This window comes from Marmota monax, unplaced genomic scaffold, assembly GCF_021218885.2.
Source record: "Marmota monax isolate L192 unplaced genomic scaffold, Marmota_monax_Labrador192_F-V1.1 WCK01_AAM20220418_F8-fsc00009, whole genome shotgun sequence".
Lineage (NCBI taxonomy): Eukaryota > Metazoa > Chordata > Mammalia > Rodentia > Sciuridae > Marmota > Marmota monax.
Genome location: NW_026694710.1, coordinates 23,050,368 through 23,072,299, shown reverse-complemented (window position 1 = coordinate 23,072,299; position 21,932 = coordinate 23,050,368). Strand labels below are relative to the sequence as shown.

General features: G+C 52.0%; 1 protein-coding gene across 1 annotated transcript in view; it reads right to left on the bottom strand.

Annotated features, from left to right (window-relative positions):
* Wdr1 (WD repeat domain 1) overlaps positions 1–21,684 on the bottom strand; it is a 40,641-nt gene extending 18,957 nt beyond the window's left edge. Inside the window, exons 1-5 of the mRNA XM_046423533.2 lie at positions 21,526–21,684; positions 21,034–21,155; positions 11,480–11,570; positions 6,619–6,766; positions 5,411–5,591 (exon numbers count right to left, since the gene is read on the bottom strand). Of these exons, the coding sequence (XP_046279489.1) occupies positions 5,411–5,591; positions 6,619–6,766; positions 11,480–11,570; positions 21,034–21,155; positions 21,526–21,541 (558 nt within the window). The 5' untranslated portion in view covers positions 21,542–21,684. The remainder of the gene's footprint in view (positions 1–5,410; positions 5,592–6,618; positions 6,767–11,479; positions 11,571–21,033; positions 21,156–21,525) is intronic.
* Between the last annotated feature and the right edge of the window lie 248 nt (positions 21,685–21,932).

Genomic DNA, 21,932 nt, shown 5'->3' with positions numbered 1-21,932 from the left:
AATGTAGGCTATACAAAGTAGATGCCCTTTGAGTGCCAGGGCCACATGCACCCAGGGCCCTCTGCTTTAGAGCCCCAGTTCCGTCAGGGATTCCTGCAACTCAGCCAAGCACCAAGAGTCCAAATGGCAGAAGACTGATGTCTGCTCCTGAAATAGCCCCTTCACAGGCAGGGAGCAGAGACTAGCCCATTAACCAAGGAAAGTGAGGGCTAAAAATAGCGCTTCCCACAGGGAGGAGGACAGTGCAGACAGGGAGTGTTTGGGGGACTGTCATGGCCAGTCTGAAGGCTGGGTGACTTCACGGGCTGCCTGACCTGGCCGCCTCCTGAGCTGGACTCCTAGCCTGTGCCAGTCAACCAGAGGGCTCACAGAGCAATCTCACAGGTCAAGCCTTAGATACAGAGGCCACTGTACCTGCCCACTCCTTCATAGCCAAGACTCATGGATCCCTGGTGCAGGCTGTGTCAGTAAGTCCCCCAAGAACCCTCCCTTCCCTCCTACCTCCCTCACTGTACCTCCACCCCCATCATCTCCCTCTCATCACAGGAAACCAAAGTTTGAAGCAATTAGATAACTTATTAATAACCACCCAAGTCCACACTATGGGCAGGGACAGGGTGACCCTGGGCTCTAGGTGGCCTGGCTCCAATGTGTACATGCTAACTACCTGGTCAGCTCAGGTGTCCTTTCTGGGAACTCTCAATTCCCATCAGCTTAGGCTGTCACTGTATATAAGAATGCCCACCCCTACCTCTCTCTACATGACCTATGTCCCCCAGATCCTCCCAACCCAGCCCAGCGCATGCCTCCACAGTCCCAGGGCTGTCAGCGCTCCAACAACAGGTTTCCCCTTGAACATAAACGAAGGTTTCCTTCCTTCTGCCCAATTTCCCCTCTATACATGGCTTCTTCCTCAGTCGCCAGCTGTCTTCCCTGTAAAGTATCCAGGGGCAGGACTGTGCCCTTCAACTGCCTCAGTGTGGGCTAAGAAGCCCAAAGGAGTACCCCGCCCCTTGCTGCCTACAGTTCCCCCTCACATGGGACAGGAAGCCCTGTTACAACTTTTCTCTGGGGCTCAAGGACCCGTTGAATGGACAACAGATTCACTCTGTCCCGGGGCCACTCCCTGCTGTAAGCAGGATCCTGGAGCTATGGGGGCCCAGAGGCTTGCTCAGAGCAGGCAGCCAGAAGCACTTAAGAATGGAAATGTCTGCTTTCTGTCCTGCCATGAGGAAGGACAGAGAAAAAAAAAACAAAAACAATAACCAAGAGCCTGACATGTTTAGAGCTCAGGCTGCCTGGTCTAGAAGATGGCACCTGCATCAGGAGCCACAACAGGTTCTAGCCTAGTTCATTCTCCTCCTCTCCTGGAGGTGGAAAAGTCCAGTTCAGAGTCTGCTGTGAGGGGTGAGTGCCATCCCGGGATGAGGGACAGAGTGCCACCAGCCTGGAAGACCAGGCCCCTCAGTGCACATCTGCTCCCCTTGGAATTGGCAGGGAGCTCCCAGTTCCAGGTCACATGGTCACTGCTACTCCAAGCAATCTACAGGATCAGAGACTTTACCATTCACCATCAACCCTGGGAACCAGGATGCGAAAGCAGCTGTGGAAGCTGTGGTCACCCCAGGGCAGTGAAATGCTCACCTTTCAGGAGGAAGTAGAGGGCAAGTGAGAGCCTGGTGGGTCTCGATCGCAAGTGCAAACATACACTTGTCCCTCTATAGAGGGACACACTTAGCATGAAAAAATCCCCATGGGGGAGCAAGGGAGACCACCCCCTTCTCCTTAGGCCACAGCCAGGTCCTCCATCCACAGAGTGTGAGTGCTGGAGAGGGAGCCCACTGGGCCCAAACCTCACCCCCTTCTCAGACCCAGTCTCTCCTGTGATCCTGGAGTGGGGGAACCACATGTTGCATCTAGAATGTGAGCAGGAAAGAACAAGGTGGTGTGGACCTGCTACAGGAGAAAAAAGGACAAGGCATATGGGGTCCACTCCAGGAAAAGGGTTTCACCACCACCCCCATCTTCAAATGCAGACAAAGCTGGGCCGTGATCCCAGGTCTCGAGGATGCAGGGGCATCTAAGGTGAGCCAGGACTCTAATTCAGTGGAGCCAGCAGTCTACACTCACCTTGGGCAAAGAGCTCTTGAACAGAAGGCAGTATGACCCCCAAACTTGGGCCTACCAGAAGGAGTGGCCCAACATGACCTCTGTAGAGAAGGTTTCTCCTGCTCTCCTCTGAGCTACGCTTTCACTGCCACTGCAGCACAGCATCCCAGGGGTTTGCCACAGCATACTAGGGGCTGAAATTCCAGACAACTCACTCTTCTCAAGGCAAAAGCTTGAACTGACCCTTGTACCCTTCCCCAGCCACATGCAATGGATCCCTTCCTGATCAGGTGCCTGGGAAACTTCCTATGGCGTTGTCAGCAATCTCTGCACTCCAGGCCCGCAGCTGCCCAGGTCTCTCGCCTCCACCAGCTGCGGGGCAGGGAGGGCTGTGTGGGAATGGATGGACGGCACACGACAGCACTGCCTGTGGGCTGCTCACTCTCAGCAGAAGGTTCCAGTAGGCAGTGGCCACTCAGTCTGCAGAGCTGGGGATGCAGCGGGGCAGTCCTGATCCCTGGCAGTCATGAGGTTAGGAACTAAAGAGCTGGGGACAAAAGACTGCTCCTGTTTGGACTTCACTGTAAGAGGAGCTTAATGTCCTCTCTGGCGGCGGGGTGGGGACTCCACACATTTTAATTTTTAAAAACCTTTTACGAAAGAAAGGTGCAGTTTTACAAAAGAAAGGCTCAATTAATTCTTTAGAACTTCTATGTCACAAGCTTTGGAGAACACTGGAAAACCCACACATAATCAGCAGCCCAGTAGGTGCTCGACCCATCAAGCCTCCCACAAACACCCTTACTGCCTCACATACGTCAATGCAATCCCTTCCTTAACCCATCTGTCTGCACACTTGCCCTTTAGTTTGGGGGGATAAATGGGCTTTCTGACCTCACCCTCACTCCCCATTAAGAGGAATGGGGCAGGAATGAGTACAGAGGACAAGCAGCCCACCACCAAGCCCCCACAACTGCAGCTTTACCCCTGCGCCTGTGCAGATGTGGACCTGGGCCATATACACGCCAACAATTATACCTGAATTTCAAAAACATCAACACCTACCAGGCATTTTGGGCAGGTGTGGGGTCCCAGAGCATATTCCCTGTCCCTTCCACCTGAGCCCAGAAGAATACCATTAGACAAAGTCTAAACCACCACTGGTGAACATGTGGACATTCACAGGTCTCGAGTCTTCCCACAGTGTGGGCTGAAGGGGAGGGTCACCATCACCTGGGGAGCCCAGAGACACCTAGTCTGAAGGTCACAGCCAGCCTCTCAGTGTCTCCAATCCTTGGTGCACAGCCCTATCCCACTGCTCCGAGGTCCTCAGACAGGACCTGTGGGCTTGGGCTCCAGGAAGGACTTTCTAAGCAGTAGTACATCCTGGGGACAGTGCCAGTTGACAAACTCTTCCTGCATACCCGGACTGGTGCTGTGGATAAATACTGTGTGCTGAGGTTAGAAAGGAAGACAAAAGACTCTAGCCCAGCCCCCAAACACACACAAAGGTCACAGGGTGCAGGGCACAGGCTCAGCCACTCCGGGACCCTGGTTCCATTATGCATCCTTTGGTTGCTCTGGCAAAGGAAAGGAGCCCTTGCAGGGTAGGACAAGAAGCCCCACCCACAAACAGCCAGCCCAGATCAAAGCCAAACAGAACTTAGTGGGGGACCTGGAAAGTGGGGCAGACTCTGGCTGGCACAGAACCTCTTACTCTCTTCCTTCCACCCTTGGATTTGGGTCTGGGTGTTTGGCTGGCTCAGCATCACTCACCCTATAATTCACAGGACCACTACCCCAGTTAAGAAACACTGACCTTGAGCTGCAGCCTTCAACAAAGTTCCCAAAATAGCTACGTCTCTACTACCTACCAATTAGACAGTAGCCACAGGAGACAGGATCTGAGAACTAGAGGGTGTTCAGAAGGAACCCAGGAGCCACATACTCAGCTAGACACAGAGGCCTCACTTGGTTTCCCAAACAGACTGCCAGCCACCCGAACCTGTTCAGGCTGAGGCTCCAGGATCAAAACGAGGCTGGTTTCACTACAAATGAAAAATCCTTGGACAGCCCATCTGTACCCGAAACCAGGATGTCTCAGGAAATTCTACCCACTGCAAGTCTTGCCCTTACCCTTTCCTGTGACACTACTGCTAGTTATCATTCATTACGTCAGGTCATTAAATGAACAGTTCTTAGGGAACCACATTAAGGACATTATCTTGTTACATTGTTCCTGAGGCATGGACACTGGAACCACTGAGGTTCCTCAAAGACAATGAGTCCCAAGACCCCTCAGCCTGATCCCCTCGAGGGACAAATAGTCTGACAACATGCTCATTCTTGTAGTTAAAGATGGCTGCATCCTTGACTATCACCAGCACTAGCACCGGCTACTTTTTCCATGGTGTATGCACAAGACTTGCCAGGAAAGGTATAGGACTGCAGGGTCACACCAAGCCCAGCTGCTGTACCCTCCCCTACTGGGTGTTCGACTCCTACTCTTGGCCTCTAGGCAGCTATTCATAGTTCAAATTCATGACTACTGTCCTCATATGTCTATGGCCATGTTCCTGTCTCACAATGGAAAGCATGAGGCTAAGCAAGGCCTGCTGGGACATGTGCAGAGTGGGGACCCTGAGATCCACCATATATACCCAAGACTGCCACGTTCTACCAGCGTGCTTGGGGCATGTTCCTTTCAGAGACTTCTGTTTCTTCTAATCATCTGCCACTCTGTAGGCATGTCTCTGATCTCATCGCCCCTACAGGGGAGGCACCAGAAAGACCAATCTAGATGTCCTGGAATTCATTTCCTCATCTGCCACTCTGTAGGCATGTCTCTGATCTCATCGCCCCTACAGGGGAGGCACCAGAAAGACCAATCTAGATGTCCTGGAATTCATTTCCTCTGTGCCTCAGCAAGTCTGAGGTTGACACAGACAAACAGCAGGCTCCAAGTGCCCTGGGCCCCCTTTTCTGACAGAGTTTTCCAGCTCAGGACACTCATCTGGTTACAGGCTCAGGACACCCCAGCCCTCACCTCAGATACATGTACATCATCCAGAAATGAGGCCCCTCCCTGCTGGAACCTCAGTGCCAGCCTAGGACAGGGGGAAAGTTGGGCTCTCTACCTCTGCATAATGCTTCCCGTGCTGAACTCCACTTTCTGCCTGCACATCACGGCGGCAACATGCATACTCTGACCTCCCAAATCAGCATCTAAACAGGTTTGAACTCCACCACGCTTCCATACAACCCATAAAGCTCACCCCAAAGCCCCAAGGAGTCCACTTACACCAATTGTAAACTTGAACTTGAACGGGGGTCCCTCAAAGAATGCAGCACAGTTGTCATCACTCCCTGTCACCAGCCTGTATGGCCTGCTCTGCTTGATGTCCACGCTGTTGATAACTTTGTTGTGTCCTGTGATCTCACCCACGGAAGAGCCACTGTCCCACAGGAAGACTGCGCCAAACCTTTATTCAACAAGAGGAGTCAAGGAGAAAAAAAAATCAATCCTGGAAGGAGGAGGAGAAATGCAACAGCTAAGCTGTCTGTGCACTAAGGCTGGGGGTGGACGTTGGTACTCTAGCTTGGGCTGCTAACAGGATATGTTTGACAGGCTGTGACTCTGGCTACACAGATATCTATCAAAAGAATCCAAGAATAAGCAGGAACAACTCTAATGCCTTTGGGAAGGGACTAGGTATCCATGGCCCAGTGCCAGTGCCTCCTATATGGAAGGCACCCACCCCAGGAAGCTGCCACTGGGGATACCAATTACCACAGATGCCCTGCTGGAAAGGAGATGCCTTGTTCTCAGCTGGCATTCAATGAAAATGTTCTGTGTTAGTTACTATTTGTTACTAAATAAGAAATGGAGCTGTTAAAACCAACAGGGAGGACTTGAAAAGCCCCAGAATTAATACCTGCAAGAACAAGTATTACAAAGAGCCTCTGAGAAAGATAAATAAAGTCACAAGGTTGTCAAATTCAAGTGCTTGAGGGCAGCTGCTGTGGGAACCCTTACCACTGGAACCTGTGCTCAGCACTGCCCCTGCTCGTCACCAGCCTCATGACCAGGCTGGTATCCCCTCTTCACCACTCAGGGAACCCCAGTGATGTGCCCAGTAGAGACACAAGGGTGTGTCTTCAAGGGTCATGTGTGAGCTCTTGGGAAGATGCTGATAATAGGTGCATCTCTTTCACCTATCCCACTCTTGCTGCCTGGAATGTGGGCTTGACAGCTGGAGTTCCAGAAGGCAAAGGGCTAAGGATGTCAGAGAGGGAAGAGAAAAGGGGCCTATGCCTTGACGAGAGCCCCAATGTGATGCAAGTCTCCCTGGCAGACCAGCCATGCATCTGGGCAAGAGGTCAGAGGGCTGATGCTGTCAGGAATCAGCCACACGGGCGGAGCAGGCACAGCCCTCACCGCAGCCCCTCCCCTTGGGACAAGCTGTGGTAGGAGCCACGGGAATGGAGGGATTGAGGTGAGCAACTCACTTCTCCCTTCCTTCCCCGACCACGGCGATCCTCTTACTGTCTTCAGTCCAAGCAATGTCCTTGATCTTCCCGGCAAAAGGCTGGTACTCATACTTGAGGAGGTGTTCCTTCTGTGTGGTATCCCAGATCCTCAATTTCCCAGAGACATCTAGGGACACAGATGAGCAGGGTGAGCCAGCCCTCCTTCAGCAGCAGCTCTGGTTTCTCCAGCCTAGTTCTAGAAGCTGTGTGTGCCTGGCCTAGGCACCTAGCCAGTCCTAAGTCAAGCCATCACTTGCAAAGGGCTGTCATGTGGGGTCTCTGCATTTCGCTTGGACACCATACCCTGTTTAGGTATCAGAAAAGCCCAGGGACACACAGTAGCAAAACCTGAATATGCTCTGAAACAGTTCTGCTTTATGAATGAGGGCATCCAAATGGTGCTCAGGCCTCAGACCACCAAGTGCACTCAGAACAGGACTCCACTCTGGAACAGCACCACTGCACCTCTCCAGTGTGCTCTGCCAGGGAGACGGCAGCCCCACTTATCACACACGCACATGAACCGTCCCATTCCTAGGATCTGGGGCAGAGAAAGATGCTCTCACGAGATGGCCACGGCAGAAGCTATGAATGAATGGGAGCTGTGTTCAGAATGTGGAGCCAGTTCTGCCGTCAGCGCAGCACCAGCAGTGGACACGTGAAAGGAGTACACCCCCACAACCACGATCCTACCAGTAAGCAAAAGTCCCAACACACGCTTTCCAAATCAGCAAGCAGTGTTGGCTGCAGGAAGAAATAATAGCACTTCACACTAAATTTTTCTCGTGCTACTGGGTATTGAACTCAAGGGTGATCTACCACTGAGCTTCATTCCCAGCTTTTATTTTTATTTTAAGAGAGGGTCTTAAGCTGCCAAGGCTGACCTTGCACTTGCAATGGATCTTTCTGCCTAAGGCTCCCAAGTAGCTGGGATTATAGACATGCTCCACTATGTCTGGCTATTCTGTTAAGGCCTTAGAACCTATGCCTCTTCCTTCAAGCAGGTAGGCATAGCTTCTCCGGGGGACTCCAGGCTCACTGCAGTGAGCCTGGACAAACTCAGCAGCAGGTTCCAGTAAAAAGCGCTTCCGTTTCTTTCTCCCACACTAAGGGAGGGCAGAGCAGAGGCAGTGTAGGGCAACTATCATGCACCTGGTCTTGGGAGCCAGTGCTGGATCCAAATTCAACCTCGGCTAAGTGTGAGCTCTGTGGGCCTCAAACAAGTCATGAGGGCTCTTTGTGGTCCTACCTACTACAGGAAAAAGAATACTGTCATCACTTAGGGATGCTGAAACTAACATGTGAAGTCCTAGTCCCCAGTGAGTACATGCTATGAGTTTACTCTGGCTTTGCAGAAAGACCCTTCCCCATGTGCAAACAGAGCCAGCGCCTAGACCCAGCAGGGCAGTGAGATCTGCAGATGCATGGGGGAACACATGAGAGGGGGCCTCTGTCACCTCTGGATGAGGTTCAAGAAGAAAGGCTGGCATGCTGCCAAGGGGTGTTCCAGAGACAACTGACCTGCTTAGTTAAGTCCCCCTGCTAATAAACAGGCTGGGGGTGGTCAGGGATGTAGGGGTGGAGCCAGCAGAACTGGCAGCACTGGAGAGGACAAGCCTGCACAACCTTACACATACATACCTTCACCCACGCTTACCACAGCCACATGCTCTGCTGTGCTTGGGCACATTCAGGGGCTATGCTGCCACACAGGGAAGACAATGCTCAACAGGACAGGGCAGAGGGTGTCCCAGCGCGTCACAGGACAGGGCCCAGCTTTTCCACCTCCCAGGCTCACAGACCTGCTGCTGATCCTCCTGCTAGCTGCAGCTCCATTCCCTGACTGGCATCCTCCCCCATCAGACGATTGGCCTCACACATTAACTAGGCCTTGCCTGTTTATTTCATTCTTTCCAGAAGCAGCTGGGGCAGTGACAGGGAGCCTGGGGATCAGGCACCGAGGCCTGAATCTGATGGGCCTAGGCCCACAGCAGTGGCCAAACCCTGACCCACACAGGCCAAGTATCTGCCCTGCAGAGGGCCCTGGAGGGAAAGCACAGTGAAAGAGGCATACCTGCAATGGTCTATCGGCTGAGATAAGACCAGGCAGAGAAATTATAGAGTGTAGGGAATAGTGGTGTCAGGGAAGAGCTCCTTCCCCAGCAGGCTATGGTCCATACCTGGACAAGGAGCTAGCTGAGGGAAATAGCTGTCATTTTCCCCTGGCACTGGGGTTAGAACCCAGGCATATTCTATGTCAAAGCTAGATCTCCATCCCCTTTACCAAAAAAAAAAAAAAAAAAAAAAATTTTGAGATGGTCTCACTAAGTTTGCCTGGGCAGTCCTGAAAACCCGCACTCCTCTTGCCTTGTCTCCCGAGTAACTGGGATTATAGGTATGTGTCACCATTTCCAGCAAGGAACAGATGTGTTTGGTGTGTCTGCATTATCCCTACACTCCACAAGTGCCACTGTACACTCAGCAAATACCATGGGGTGGAGCAGAGGGAGCACGCAGCAGTGGGCAGGGCCAGCTTTCCAGTCCCTAAGGAGATCTCAGCAACTCTTCATCTCTGGGCAGTCAGCTCTTCCTCTAGAAAGCCTTCCCTGGGCATAGGGCGAAACCAGGTATCTTGCCTTGAGGCCACTGCTGCACTCCAAGGGCTATCTGGGCATCACTGCCCAGATGCCAAGGGGCCTGCATGAAATGGCAGACCAACATCAAAGCTACCCCTGAGGAAGTTGCTGAAAAGAGAATGGAGGCTGCCCCGGAAATGATCCTGCACTCCAAGGATTACAACATGGGAGTTTGAACTCCCAGAGCTCAAGTCTTATTCAGTGATGGTAGAAGTCTTCCAGAAGGTTCTATTCTCCAGCAGCTGTTGACTAACAGCATCTTCTGGCCCCAGAGGGCTGGGGCTTTCCGGGAGTAAGCCGTGGCTTCCCAAGGTACTGGGACTCTAATGCCACACCAGGCACCAGTCTCCACTCACAAGCCAGAGTCTTTCCAAGCCTCCACACTCCAAACCCTCATCCACACTATTTTTAGCCCAGGGCCCTCATCTCTGCAGCAAATGTTCCACTGTAACCCTTAACAGTCACTTTGCTCTACTCAAAGAAATGGATTAGAAATACAAAAATATAATCTCTACCCCCAAACCTTGACTCCTCCATCATGTCTGGATACTTAAAAAAAAAAAAAAAATTACAACCCACTTTTAAGAGGAGAACCTCAAGCTGGGGGTCACTCATTTATGTAGGCCATCTTTTATGCCAGGCTGCTGCACAGCTCTGCATTAGATCTGAAGGCCACAGACTTCTGTCCTGTTGAATGGCCCCTGGGGATGGGGAGGCCAGGCCTGAGATGACAGGCTCTCTGCTGGGGCTGACAGCGTGGGAGCTGTGCCAAGCTGGGCGGACACCTTCACCAGCCACTTTTCTCTCCTGAGAAAACTTCTCAGAGCACCTGATATTGGACACAATTTAAAAAGGCACCAGGGCCAAATTTTGGGGCTTAAATGAAGACATTTTGCTGGCAAGCAAGGCCACAACCAGGTGGGGGTGGGTATTGGGCTAAAATACACTATAGGATTAGAGTAAATTTTAAGATGCAGTCAGAGTAGACCTAAACATAAAAACTATTAAGTGCCTACTCTATCCCAGACTTCTGGCCCAGCCCTTCTTTGTGACCACAGCAGGCTGTCAGCAGCCATTAGCACACAGATCATCCTGCTTCAGAACAGGATGAACAGAAACCCCTTCTCTAAAGCATGCCCTTGCTTCAGTGATGAATAAAATGGTCACCCTGGTGTCAGGTACCCACTCATGTAAGACCTGGGCTAGGTACCAAGGCACATGTTGCTTCTTTGGATCCTCCCGCCCTTTAAGGAGGCACTCAGTGCCCCAGCTTAAAGAACAGAAAACCAAGGACCAGGAAGCCAAGCTGAATAACTGCCTGCAGAAGTAATAAGGGGAGGCCTCAACCCTGCAGGCCACCATGACCCACATAAAGAGCTGCTGGAAGTGGTCACATGTCACCATGCACAGTGTGAGGGTGGTGCAGACAAAATGGCTATAGCACCTGAAAATCCTGGTCCTCACTCTCCTGGTTGGGTAATTCAGAATTCTCTCCCAACTGTCACTTTCCAGCAATGCTGATGAAGCCCACATCAGCTCATTCACACAGCCCTCCCTGGGGCTGAACACAGGCCACGGTATTTGTTGAGTGTATGAATGAATGAGCAAATTAATGAGATACAGAATGTGCCCTCTACCTTCTGTGCCTCCCTTTCTCATCTGTAAAGGGCCAAACTCTACCTCAAAGAGTTTGACCAGGTAAATGAGTAAAACTCCTAAAAAATGCAAAGATCCTCATACCCCCTTCCTTTGGCCCAGCCCCCTACTGAGCCATACAGAAAGCCAGGCTGGAAAGGGCAAAGGCCAGAACTTGCTCTGAGGCCAGCTGGGAAAGGAGCAATGGATAAGGATGACACAAAACACAGCTACAAAACACAAACCACACACTCACACCCCCTAGCACCAACATATCATGATGTAATGACCAATAGAGGCCTGGGGACAATCACACAGAAATGTGTCTGCTGATCTCAAAATTGGAACCTACTGAAACATTGCAAAATACAACATGTACTTTCTTGAACAAAGATTAGGTCTGAAATGGGGCATTTTGGAGGCACAGATGTTCTTGTTGGTTCCAACTAAAACTAATCACCTTGGTTCTCTCACTTCTTAACTAAAATCTGCACCCCCCCTTCAAGCTGGGAGCAGGACTGGTTCTGAGCCCCACCACAAGCATCCAGGAACCATGCTCATTCAGGTACCTCCAGAGGCGATGTAGAAGCCACTGGGTGCATACTTAGCCACCACAACCTGGTGGGCGTGCTCTGTGTAGATGTCCGCAACAGCTGGGTTCTGTGGGGAAAAGAGCACAGTCAGTGGAAGGAACAGAGGCCAACAGCTCCCTGCCCTCCAAATTCACCTATGAACACCTGTAAGAGTAACAGAGGGGAAATCCTGGAGTACTCTCATCTGCCCGCCCACCTTTCTTGAGTTTAGGTGAATCTTTTTTCGTCTGCTTTTGTGTAATTTCCACAACACATAAATATACTTGTGGAGCGTGCATTTGTATCGAGTTTGATTAAAAAAGAATCCTGAAACTAGCTTCTTCCTGTTTGTGGGGAGCTGTGAGCAGATGCAGCATTTGGCTATGCTCATTCAGGTACCTCCAGAGGCGATGTAGAAGCCACTGGGTGCGTACTCTTCCTGAAGTCGCCACTGCCAGGGAGTACCCAGGTCACCCCTGTGTCTGGTGTCATCTGGGGCAGCTCCTGGCTCTGAGCTTGGAGCCGTCTGTCAGAACCCTTGGCTTGGGAAGACATGCTGATTCCCCACGTTCCCGTGCTTCTTTGAGGCACTACCAAAGGCTGGCTGGACTTTGTGGCAAGGATGGGGCCAGTACTAGGGACTAGGAGCATCTTCAATATTCAGCAACAAGCTGTGAACAAGTGGTTGCCTGTCCTGCATCTCTCTACACCCACAATGGCTGCTCTCAGGTTCCAGTGGCGCTTGCTTCAGGGAGGGAGCAGAGAGGTAGCTTTCTAGAGTCTCTGGCTCCTGATGTCAGCTCTCTGTATACCAGAATTCCTTGGAAAAGAGGCAGCTTCCTACCCCAGAAGACACAGCAAGTCCACAGGGGAGGAAACAGGATGCCACAGTCCCCTCCCTTCTCCCTTTTACCCAACAACTTCCCAGGGGCTTGTCCATTCAGGCAGGCCTTCACCCCAAAGACTGAGATGGCCCTAACCTACAGCCCAACCAACACTTGGCACCTTCTGCCATGCTCATATGACTTCTGCCTCTCTGAGCACTGTTCCCTTGCCAGCCACATGGCACTTTGCATCCACTATCCCAATTTAAGCAGCATCTTCTCAAGGAAGCTCCCAAGGTGGCCCCTCCTGGTTCTTCCATGCCTCCAAGGCATTAGCACATTCCTGAGACATTTATCTCTTTACCTCATGGCTTTTAGCAAGTAACATGTGCTCAGTTAGGGAGCAGCAGTTGGCTATGTCCGACTTTTGGGGAGGAAAAAAGTTCACGTTAAGACTTAACAGCATTATTTGGTATATGTGATTCATAACTTAATCCACTTTGAAATAAACATTTGCGAGTGAAATATAGATATCGAGTATCCAAACAAGTCATTATGAATGGCGAATAAGCATACTAACAGGGGCTCAATGTCATTAGTCTTGGGAAATCAAAACCAAAACTACACCAGTACACACCCGCTAATATCAGTAAAATTAAAAAGACCAACATCACTGCATGCTGGCAAGGATGAAGGGGTGAGGGGATGTTCAGACAATGCTGTGGAAACACAAAATCTTAGTTGCAAATGATTCAGCTGCATAGGTTGTTCACACACACCCTACACCCAAACAATAGCCCCGCTCTCGGGGTATCTCCACAAGGAACGAAAGCCATATCTGCAGAAAGACTAAGACAGAAAGCAGACAATCAAGGCAGAATGATTGCTGGGAGCCAAGAGGGTTTTTCTTCCCGACTGTGGCCAGTCATGAGACTAGATAAGACTCCTCAGGACTCAAGCTGTTCACTTTGTCTATATCACATCCTCATGGAGGCCAAGATGCCCAGTGTCCACCTTCCATCTGCCTAACCCAACCCCACCTGCTCAGACTGGTCCTCTGACATCAAGTTCCCTCACAGAGCATGTGGCTGACTCCAAGACACTAGCTCAGTGTCCATTCCAGCTGACCGAGGGCCCTGCACTCACAGAGGGAGCTCACCAGACTCTACAGATGACCAAGCCAATCCCGAGGGCAGTGACCTCCTCCCTAGGCTGCACTACCCTCCAAGGGTGGGGTCCCCTCAGAAAGGAAGGGCATCCAGGAATGGAAGATGACTAGGCAGGGGCCACTGGAGGAAGTCCTACCCCTGAAATTCCATCCCCTAAATGGCCAAGGCGTTTGCAGACATGGTGTGTGGAGCCCCACAGGGCACAGAATCCCACGCGGCCAGATGAATCACTCACTCACTCTCGTTTGTATTCCACATACAACTGGGTCAGCTATGGGGTGAGAGACTCCAAATTACAGATAATGACTTATATCTGAGTCATCCAGCCTCCTCCCACCCTCCTCAGCTCACAGTGGGAGGCCGTTACTATGCCAGGAAGGTGGCACACTTCCCCTGCCCCCAGTGTGTCACTCTGGGTGTGAGGCCCAATCCAAACTCGCTGACAGCCCGTGTCCTTGCCCTGCAGATGCCTTCCCCAACCCCCCACCCCACCCCAGGGTCTCCTGTTGTCCTGAAGAACAGAATTCAGGTGAGCAGCCCATGTGTGGAGGAGTCCTGGAGTGAAAAGGTGAGTTGGGAGGAAAGGAGACCCACTGCAGGAGCAGGAACGTGCAGTTACCACTGTGGGTATGTCTCACCGGGGCTGGGATACGACCCACCTCCCAGGTCCCTCTCCAGCGCCCCTATAGGCTGAATGGGCTCAAGCAATTCCAAGACTCAGGATTACAGGCAGAAGGCAGGGAGCCCAGGCATAAGAGGCCCAGTGGACCTCGACCAAGGGACTGCCCAGTCTCCATTAGCTCCCAAGCATTTCCTTTTCCCACCCATTCCCAATTCAGTTTTCCTGTCCCTCTTGAGAACACGTGACAATGGCTTTCTAGCCATTCCCTCTACTTCCCTCAGTCTGTCTTTTGACACCGCTAATACTCCTCCCACCCCCCTCACATGGATGTCCTGTCTGTACTGCAGTCCTCTCTTCCCTGGGAATCCTGTCAAACAGGAGAAGCTGACTCCCCCTATACCTTCAGTCTGTCCTGCAAACAAGCACACAGCTGTGCACAACTCAGCCATGCTCTACCCAAGGGAGCACCCAGCCTAGCCACCCCTGCAGCTCCCAAGGTTCTCTTGCCTCGGGTGTTCTTAGTCTCAAGCAGTGAGAAATAGATGTGGGGGGGGGGGTGGCCAGGTCAGGGGTAGGGGTAACCAACAGGCCAGCTGTGATGGCCCAGGGCCCCACAGCTTGGCTCGCTCAATTCCTAGCTCGCAGTGACACTGACAGAACATGGTGCAATGTTGGACAGGCCTCCCAACCAAAATGTTGAAACAGGCAGACAAGCACTACAAATGGGGCCTCTGTGCACTTCAGTTGCTGAGGGCACCAGGGAGCCTACAGTGGAAACCTTGGGCTTCTAGCACTGCCAACCTGGGCAACAAGAACACACACTTCCAGGCCTGAGAGCAGATCCTGCTGGGCTGGACCTATGTGCTAAACATATGTGCAGTGCAGGGCCCTGCTGACCAAGGCCAAAAGCTGAATTGCTGCAGAAACACAGCTCCAAAGAAGTGAGATAAACCTTTGCACTTTCAGAAGAGATCTCATACCTAGGGAAGGCTGAACCCAAAGGCTCAGCTCTTGGCCGTACTGTCCCACAGACAGATCCTGAAAGGTGCACCTTGCTCCTTTTCTCAAAGAATTACCCAACACCTGCCCTGTGCCAGCCCTGGAGGCCCAGCCTGTGTGGATGGCCCTGTGATCCCTGAGTGCATCAGTATCCCTCATGGACTACCAAGACACTATCACCTCACTTCTGCCCCCACTTGTCTACCCAGCCAGGACATTACTGAGTAGTCACCTAGGAAGTCTTAGGGACAGCTAAAGGGTTCAAGTCCTAGCACCTCCCCCCAGTGTCAGTATCCTCACCTGGAAAAAGATGAATGGCAGCCCACACCCAATAGACCCTAAGGTGAAGGCAGAGAGCATACCTGCTGTGAGAGCTGACTCGGTTACACCTCATGCTGCCCATAGTAACATGCTCCCTGCTTGTTCTTCCAGGTATGAACACTGAAGAGAATGAGGCAAGTACAAGTGCCAGGATACCCTGCATGCAATGCACTGACCTGCCCTAAGAGGCACGGGGTAGTGAATGGCAGTGCTCCTGCAGCTCAGCAGCTGACCAGAGAGGTAGGGCTAGGGACTGAATACAGAGGTGAGATGGCCCTTTTATACCCGATCCTAAATGCAGGTACGTCCTTCAGGAAGAAGTGACAAGCGAGCCAGCAAAGCTGGGAACCTGGAGACATTTCTTGGGCAAAGGGCACATTGCCTGGCACTTAGATGGGACAGAGGAAGAAAGGGCCCTCCCCAGGGTGAAGGACACAGACGGACTCCTCTGTGCAACCTGAGCCAGTGCGGCTTCCACAGAATGGCCCACAGGACTCTCTCCGCACTGCCTGAAGAGGGAGGCTGCAACCTTTTTTTTAACCTCAAAGATGGTTGTGATATCACTCCCCTCTCCTCCCCCACAGGAAAGAAACACATCAAGGCCACTCTACAGGAGTCCTGGATGAGAGAATCCCAGCGCTATTTCCTCAAAGATGCTGTGTCTCAAGCCTTTTCCCTGAGAACTCTTTCTCAGCCCCTAAGACCCAACAGTAATGTGCTGCTCCTCCAGCAGTTCCTTACTACCCTGCTGCATGGCTGGCTCTTCTCTCATGTTCTCAAAGCTCTGGTGATTCTTGCAAAGTGCTTTAATCTGGTGTCAGAACGTCATTTATCGGGGTTCTCAAAAGGAGCACACTGGCATTTTGGGTCTGATAATTCTGTTAGAGGATGGTTCTCTGTGTTGTAGAATGTTTAACGGTATCTCTGGCTTCTACCCACTAGATACCAGTAGCACAAAAATGTCTTCAAACATTGCCAAACAGCCCACAGGGAGATGAGGGTGGGGGCAAAACCCACCCCTCCTGAGAGCCAGTGATTAAAGTCTCAGCCCCTGGCTTACAGGCATGGTTCACCAGGGCATTGAGTACCAGGAACCAAGGGATGGCTGCGCCTACCCACAAGTCCATCATGCATTCACCTGGGAGCAACTTCCAAACTTGTCTCCCTGCCTCAAGCCTGCCACTGCAGGCTTGATCTTACCACTTGTCTGCCTACCTTTTCTAAGGGCTCCAGTGCTCCCCAGCACAGGGCTGCCTACCCCACCACCACCACTATCTGCTCACAGACCACCCCAGCCTCACCATCTGCTGTTCCCAACTCAAAAGTGAGTTCCCTTATTAGAAGGGGAAGTCCTTCTAATAAAGACACACATGAGCAGAGACTTAGGGAGGGAGGAGGGAGCAAGAGCTGTAGTCACCTGAGGGAGACTATCCAAGCAAGGGCAAGCAATAGTTCTGAGAAGGATTCCCAACTCAAAAGCCACTGCTTCCCCTCACTGGTCAGGGGGTCAGGCTGAAGGGTCTCTTGGGGTTCCTGGCTCCAGAGGATGCGTGTGCCCGAAGGATCAGCACACCATTTCCTTCTGCTGCCTGAAATTCATTTAATTCCCTCCCAGTACAGTGTGCTCTGTGCGGCTAAGGCTTCTAACCTCACCTCTCCTTGCAAGTATAAGACCAGACAAGGGACCTAAGTCTTCAAGCTCTGTCCCATTACCCACACGTGCAGGGACATACAATGGGTCCTTCTGCATGGGACAGGTAGCATATCATGCCAAGTGAAACCTGGTGTGTTCAACAACTTCCAAACTGGTCTATATCTTGCTCAAGGAATTAAGTTCACTGACACAGAACCTGGCTACAAAGCAATGTCAAACTATTACAAACACTTCACTCCTTGAAATTCAATTTTATAGACATAATTTCCTCAAATGTGTATTTTAATTCCAGAATCTAGGAACTGGACACTTAAAAAAAAAAAAAAAAAAGTCAGTCTCACACTTGCCAGCATGGCAGAACTGTCAAGAAAGTTCGTTTTCAGGAGCAAGTGGAGTGATCCTGGCATAAATCACCACGAGGTTCTTCGACAGCCCCCGGAGTAAGCCTCTGGTGTCTGCATAGGTCAGACAAGGCAGGGGCAACATGGGCCTCAAGGTAGTAGTGTGTTAAGGACCTTGCAGCCAAGAAGGAACCTCCACAGACCTGAGCAGACACCAGCCCACGGGGCACCTTCATGAAGCCCCCTGCATGCACCAATATCCCCTCCTTGGGTTGCTTCTTGCCAAGCAAGCAGCCATGCTGCTCACTTTAACCTTACTCCAGGAGCTCTCTCTTGGACAATTAGTTCCTAGATAGATGGCCACTATCACACCACTACATTACTATAACCCTGGAGAGAATTTCTCCTTTAAGTGAGGCATGGGATGTGTTGAAAAAGAAAAAAAAATCCCTTCATTTAGCAAGTGCCATTATGTTGGGTTCACAAATCAACAAAATAAATGACAGGTAGTTCTCAGTAGAAAGAGTTTAAAAGTTTCTCCAGTGAGTTTAAAAGATGGGTTCCACAAAAATCCAGGTCTAGCCACCTAAACTAACTGAACTTTACCTCTCCTCAGGCAGGAAAAGCTTGGTACTTCAACCAACTGTAACTTTTGAGCAACTGCCTGTGCCAGACACTCTTCCAGGGTGAGGACATACTGTGTCTGAAACGGGGAAAGCCCTGCTTTCCTGAGGCCAATGTCTAGATGGGATCAAAGGCAGGCATCTACAGTTACAGGGGGCAGCGGTCTATCTGCCACTTACTGTTAGTAACAGAGGAGTGTGTAGAAATGCTAATTAGGGGAAACCCTTCTAATAAAGACACACATGAGCAGAGACTTAGGGAGTGAGGAGGGAGCAAGACCACAGTCACCTGAGGGAGAATATCCAGGCAAGAGCAAGCAATAGTTCTAAAAAGGATGTGCAGCATGTCCAAGAAGCAAGCAGGACTGGAGTTGCCAGAGGGGATGAGGAGGCCTCCTCTACTGAAGAACTCTAGTTTTCACTCAGAAAGTAAGGCCACTGGAGAGTAAGCACCAAGGAGACTTGATCCCATGTGCCTGAACACAATGCCAGCTCATGTTAAGAGCCGACTACTGGGCAGCAAGGGTGGAAGCTGGGAGAATTGTCTGGCCAGTTTTAGGTTCTTTTGGGCAATAATCCAGGTGGGAGAAGATGGTAGTGTGAATGCAGACAGAAGTAGAGGACTGCTAATTTGTCAGAATTCTGCAGATACTTTTAATGCAGAGCCAGCTGGACCTGGAGAATCAACTGTGGTGGGGCAGGAAGTGGGGGACACAGTGGAGTCCCAGGTCACAAGCTTTAACTGCTGGAGGGATGAAGCACTTTCTTGGGGTTAGGGGGAGCACATAGAAAACTCAAAAAGTGGCTTGGGGTATATTGAGTGTGATATGCCAACGAGATATCTCAATCTCCCATGATCTTCCTTTTTTTTCTTTTCCCTAAGCTTGTATTCTAACCAGACCATCTTTCTTCCTATACCCTGAATGTCCAAGAGAATCCATACCTCACTTTCACCAGAAATACTCTGCCCTGATAAAAATCTTTACCCTCTTTTACTTGAAGACCAGCGGCCCATCGAACAACGAAGTGCCTTACAACATCCAGTACAAGGAGGGATGTAGTAGTGGCAGGCAGCTCATGCTGTTCAAGCACTATAGGAACTTAAAAACTAGGTAGGAAGGGAAGGGGATGTGCCTTCAGTTGGGAATGGTGAGCCCTGGAGAGAGGTGTGAATGAGGACCTCAGAAAGCATAGGCAGAAGAGGCTTCATTGGGCTAAGTCCTTGCAAAGGGGTGCTCATCCCTAGCCTCTACCACGTGGCTGAGCAGGATCCTCTATGCAACAATAGGCAACGTGGGGGGAAGGGACAAGCCAGCATAGTAGTAGCCAGGGTTACTCCATGCAGTTCTAGATGGAAGTGAATAGACTGCAATGATATTGGGAGGTGATCTTGGGGACCCAGCCAAATACTGTTCCACATCCCTGAAAATACTTTAGTGCACCTTTACTACCAAACTACTGAGTGCCTGCTTGAGGCCACTTCAATTTTACCTTCTCCAAATCTCAGAACTTCATTCCAAGTTTTTTTTTTTTCCTTTTCTTTTTTGGTACCAGGGATTGAACACAAAGGTGGTTAACCACTTAGCCACACCCCCAGGCCTTTTTTGTATTTTATTTAAAGACAGGGTCTCATTGAGTTGTTTGGGGCCTTGCTAAGTTGCTGAGGCTGGCTTTGAACTCACAATCCTCCTGCCTCAGCTTCCTGAGTTACTGGGATTACAGGCGTGCAACATAGTGCTCAGTCCATTTTAAGTTTTTGATGACTATTCCCCAGCTCTGAGCCTGGCAGAGACAGCTTTCTAGGAATCCATGTGACTAGCAAGTTGTTAGCATCTTCAAGGCAGGTTCGCTCCCACCCACCTCATCATTTGAGGTGTCCAGCAATCCTTGGCAGGCAGAATCCACTGACAGAGCTCCATCTTCAGTAGAAGAACATCCGTAACAGGATGGCTTATCCAGGAAGAAAAGGACATAGCCAGCACCACCTCAAACCAAGAAGTAGTCTCTGCTCTTACACACATGGAAACTGAGGCCCACAGATCCCCTGCTTTCCCACAGGTAGCTAGCTGTAAGGCTAAGGGCATATGATGAGCCACAACCTTGACCCGCCAACGGTACCTAACAGCAGAGACTGAGTTGAAGCCAACATCTCTTGTGAGCAAATCAGTCAAACCCAACCTTATCAATCCCACATCAAAACACAGCACAGAAACCCTCCCAAATGGCCTTGCTGGCTCCTCCTGCTTCTACTCTGGATTTCACCTCCCAGGCTGAGTATGGGAGAAGCATGATTTAAGTAGCAATCCTGGAAGTGGGGGGGGGGGGGGTGTGTTTACAAACAGATTGGGTTATTTCAATACAGAGGAAAAAACATGAATTTCCAAGGACTTCCCTAGCTAGCTCTAGAAGGATTTTCAGCCTGGGTACAAGGTGCCTGCAGAGGATGATTCATGGGAATAAACTGGTTCCTGTTTTCACCGAGAGTCTCAGATGGGTAGCGGCAGATCAGGATGAAGTCCAGAGGACTGGGTGTGTTAGTCTGGGCTTGGTGCACTGGGAAACGAAGGGCATCAATATGATTCTGCGTGAGGGCCATTTACCAAGTGCTCAATGTGTGCCAGGCATGGCTGGCCTTGAGGACTATCAGCTCATTCAGTGTCAGCCCCAAGGAGTGAGAGGAAGTGTGTGTGTGGGGGGGGAGGGGGCCATCACCTCAATTTTGCAAATGAGAAAACTGAGCTCAGAGAAGCCCAAGTTACCCAATCACCAGGGATCAAGCCCATAAGGGTCTGTCTGATCCCTCAATCTAGGGCCTCAGTTTCCCCATCAAAACAAGGGGGCCTGGGGGCTCCTGAGGTGTGGCTCCAAAGCTGAGGGGGCGTGGCGCCCTCCCCCACCCCAGGCCACCGGGCGGGAAGACCAAGAGAATTCACATACTCCTTAGGAAGCGCGCAGGGGCAGGGACCCAACCAGGACGGGTGGGGTGCGGGGTACTCACGTCGATGTTCCTCAGGATGACACACTTGCCATTGGTGTACAGAAAATTGTTGCCCTTAGGGTCGCCGCCGAGGATTTTGGAAACGCCCCTCTCCACCTGGGGGAGGCTGGCGAACACCTTCTCTGTGGAGACACGAACGCACAGGAAGTGTGAGAGGCGGCCCCTGCCGCAGCCCGGGGCCCAGCGAAGGGTCCCAGGGAGTAGAGGGGGCCTCTAACCGGCCGAGGCCGGTCACCTGTTGCCTGTCGCGGGAGGGGCGGCCGCCACTTTCGAGGAGCGCAGGGGCCAGCGCGACTTCCTGGTCCATGTCCGGGGCAGGCCCTCCGAGGCGCGGGCTCCGCCGCCTGGCCCGCAAAGCCAACTTCGGGCGGCCCGGGCTTGGGGCGCCGGCCCGCACCCCAGGCGGCTGGGCGCGCCGCCGACCCGCACCCTCCCCGCCGCCGGGCGCCGAGGCCGGCAGCCGCTCCCGCCCGGGGCCCAGCGCGTACTCACTGATCTCGTACGGCATCCTCGCCCACTTGTTACCGCGCAGTGCTCGCCGAGAGCTTGCGGGGCCCGCCGCGCCGCGAGTCACACCTGGCCGAGGCCGAGTCCGGAGACTGGGACCAGGCGGAAGGCGGCGCCGGGCGTGCCGGGCGCGGAGGGGGCGGTCCGAAGCCAGGCTCCGGGGTCGGCTCGCGCCTGCCCTGCGCGCTACCGCTGCGGCGCCCAACCCGGAAGCGCGGCCCCGCGCGCGGCTCGCCCCCAGCTTTGACCATATATAGTCAAGCGCTCGGTTCGGCAGCTGCGGCCTCGGGAGCATGCGCGGGCTGCCGCGCCCCTCCTCCGGGCCCGCCCCGGAAGTGACGTCCCACAGCGGCTGCGGCCCTGTGAAAAGGCGGCGCGGGGCCGAGTTCCCC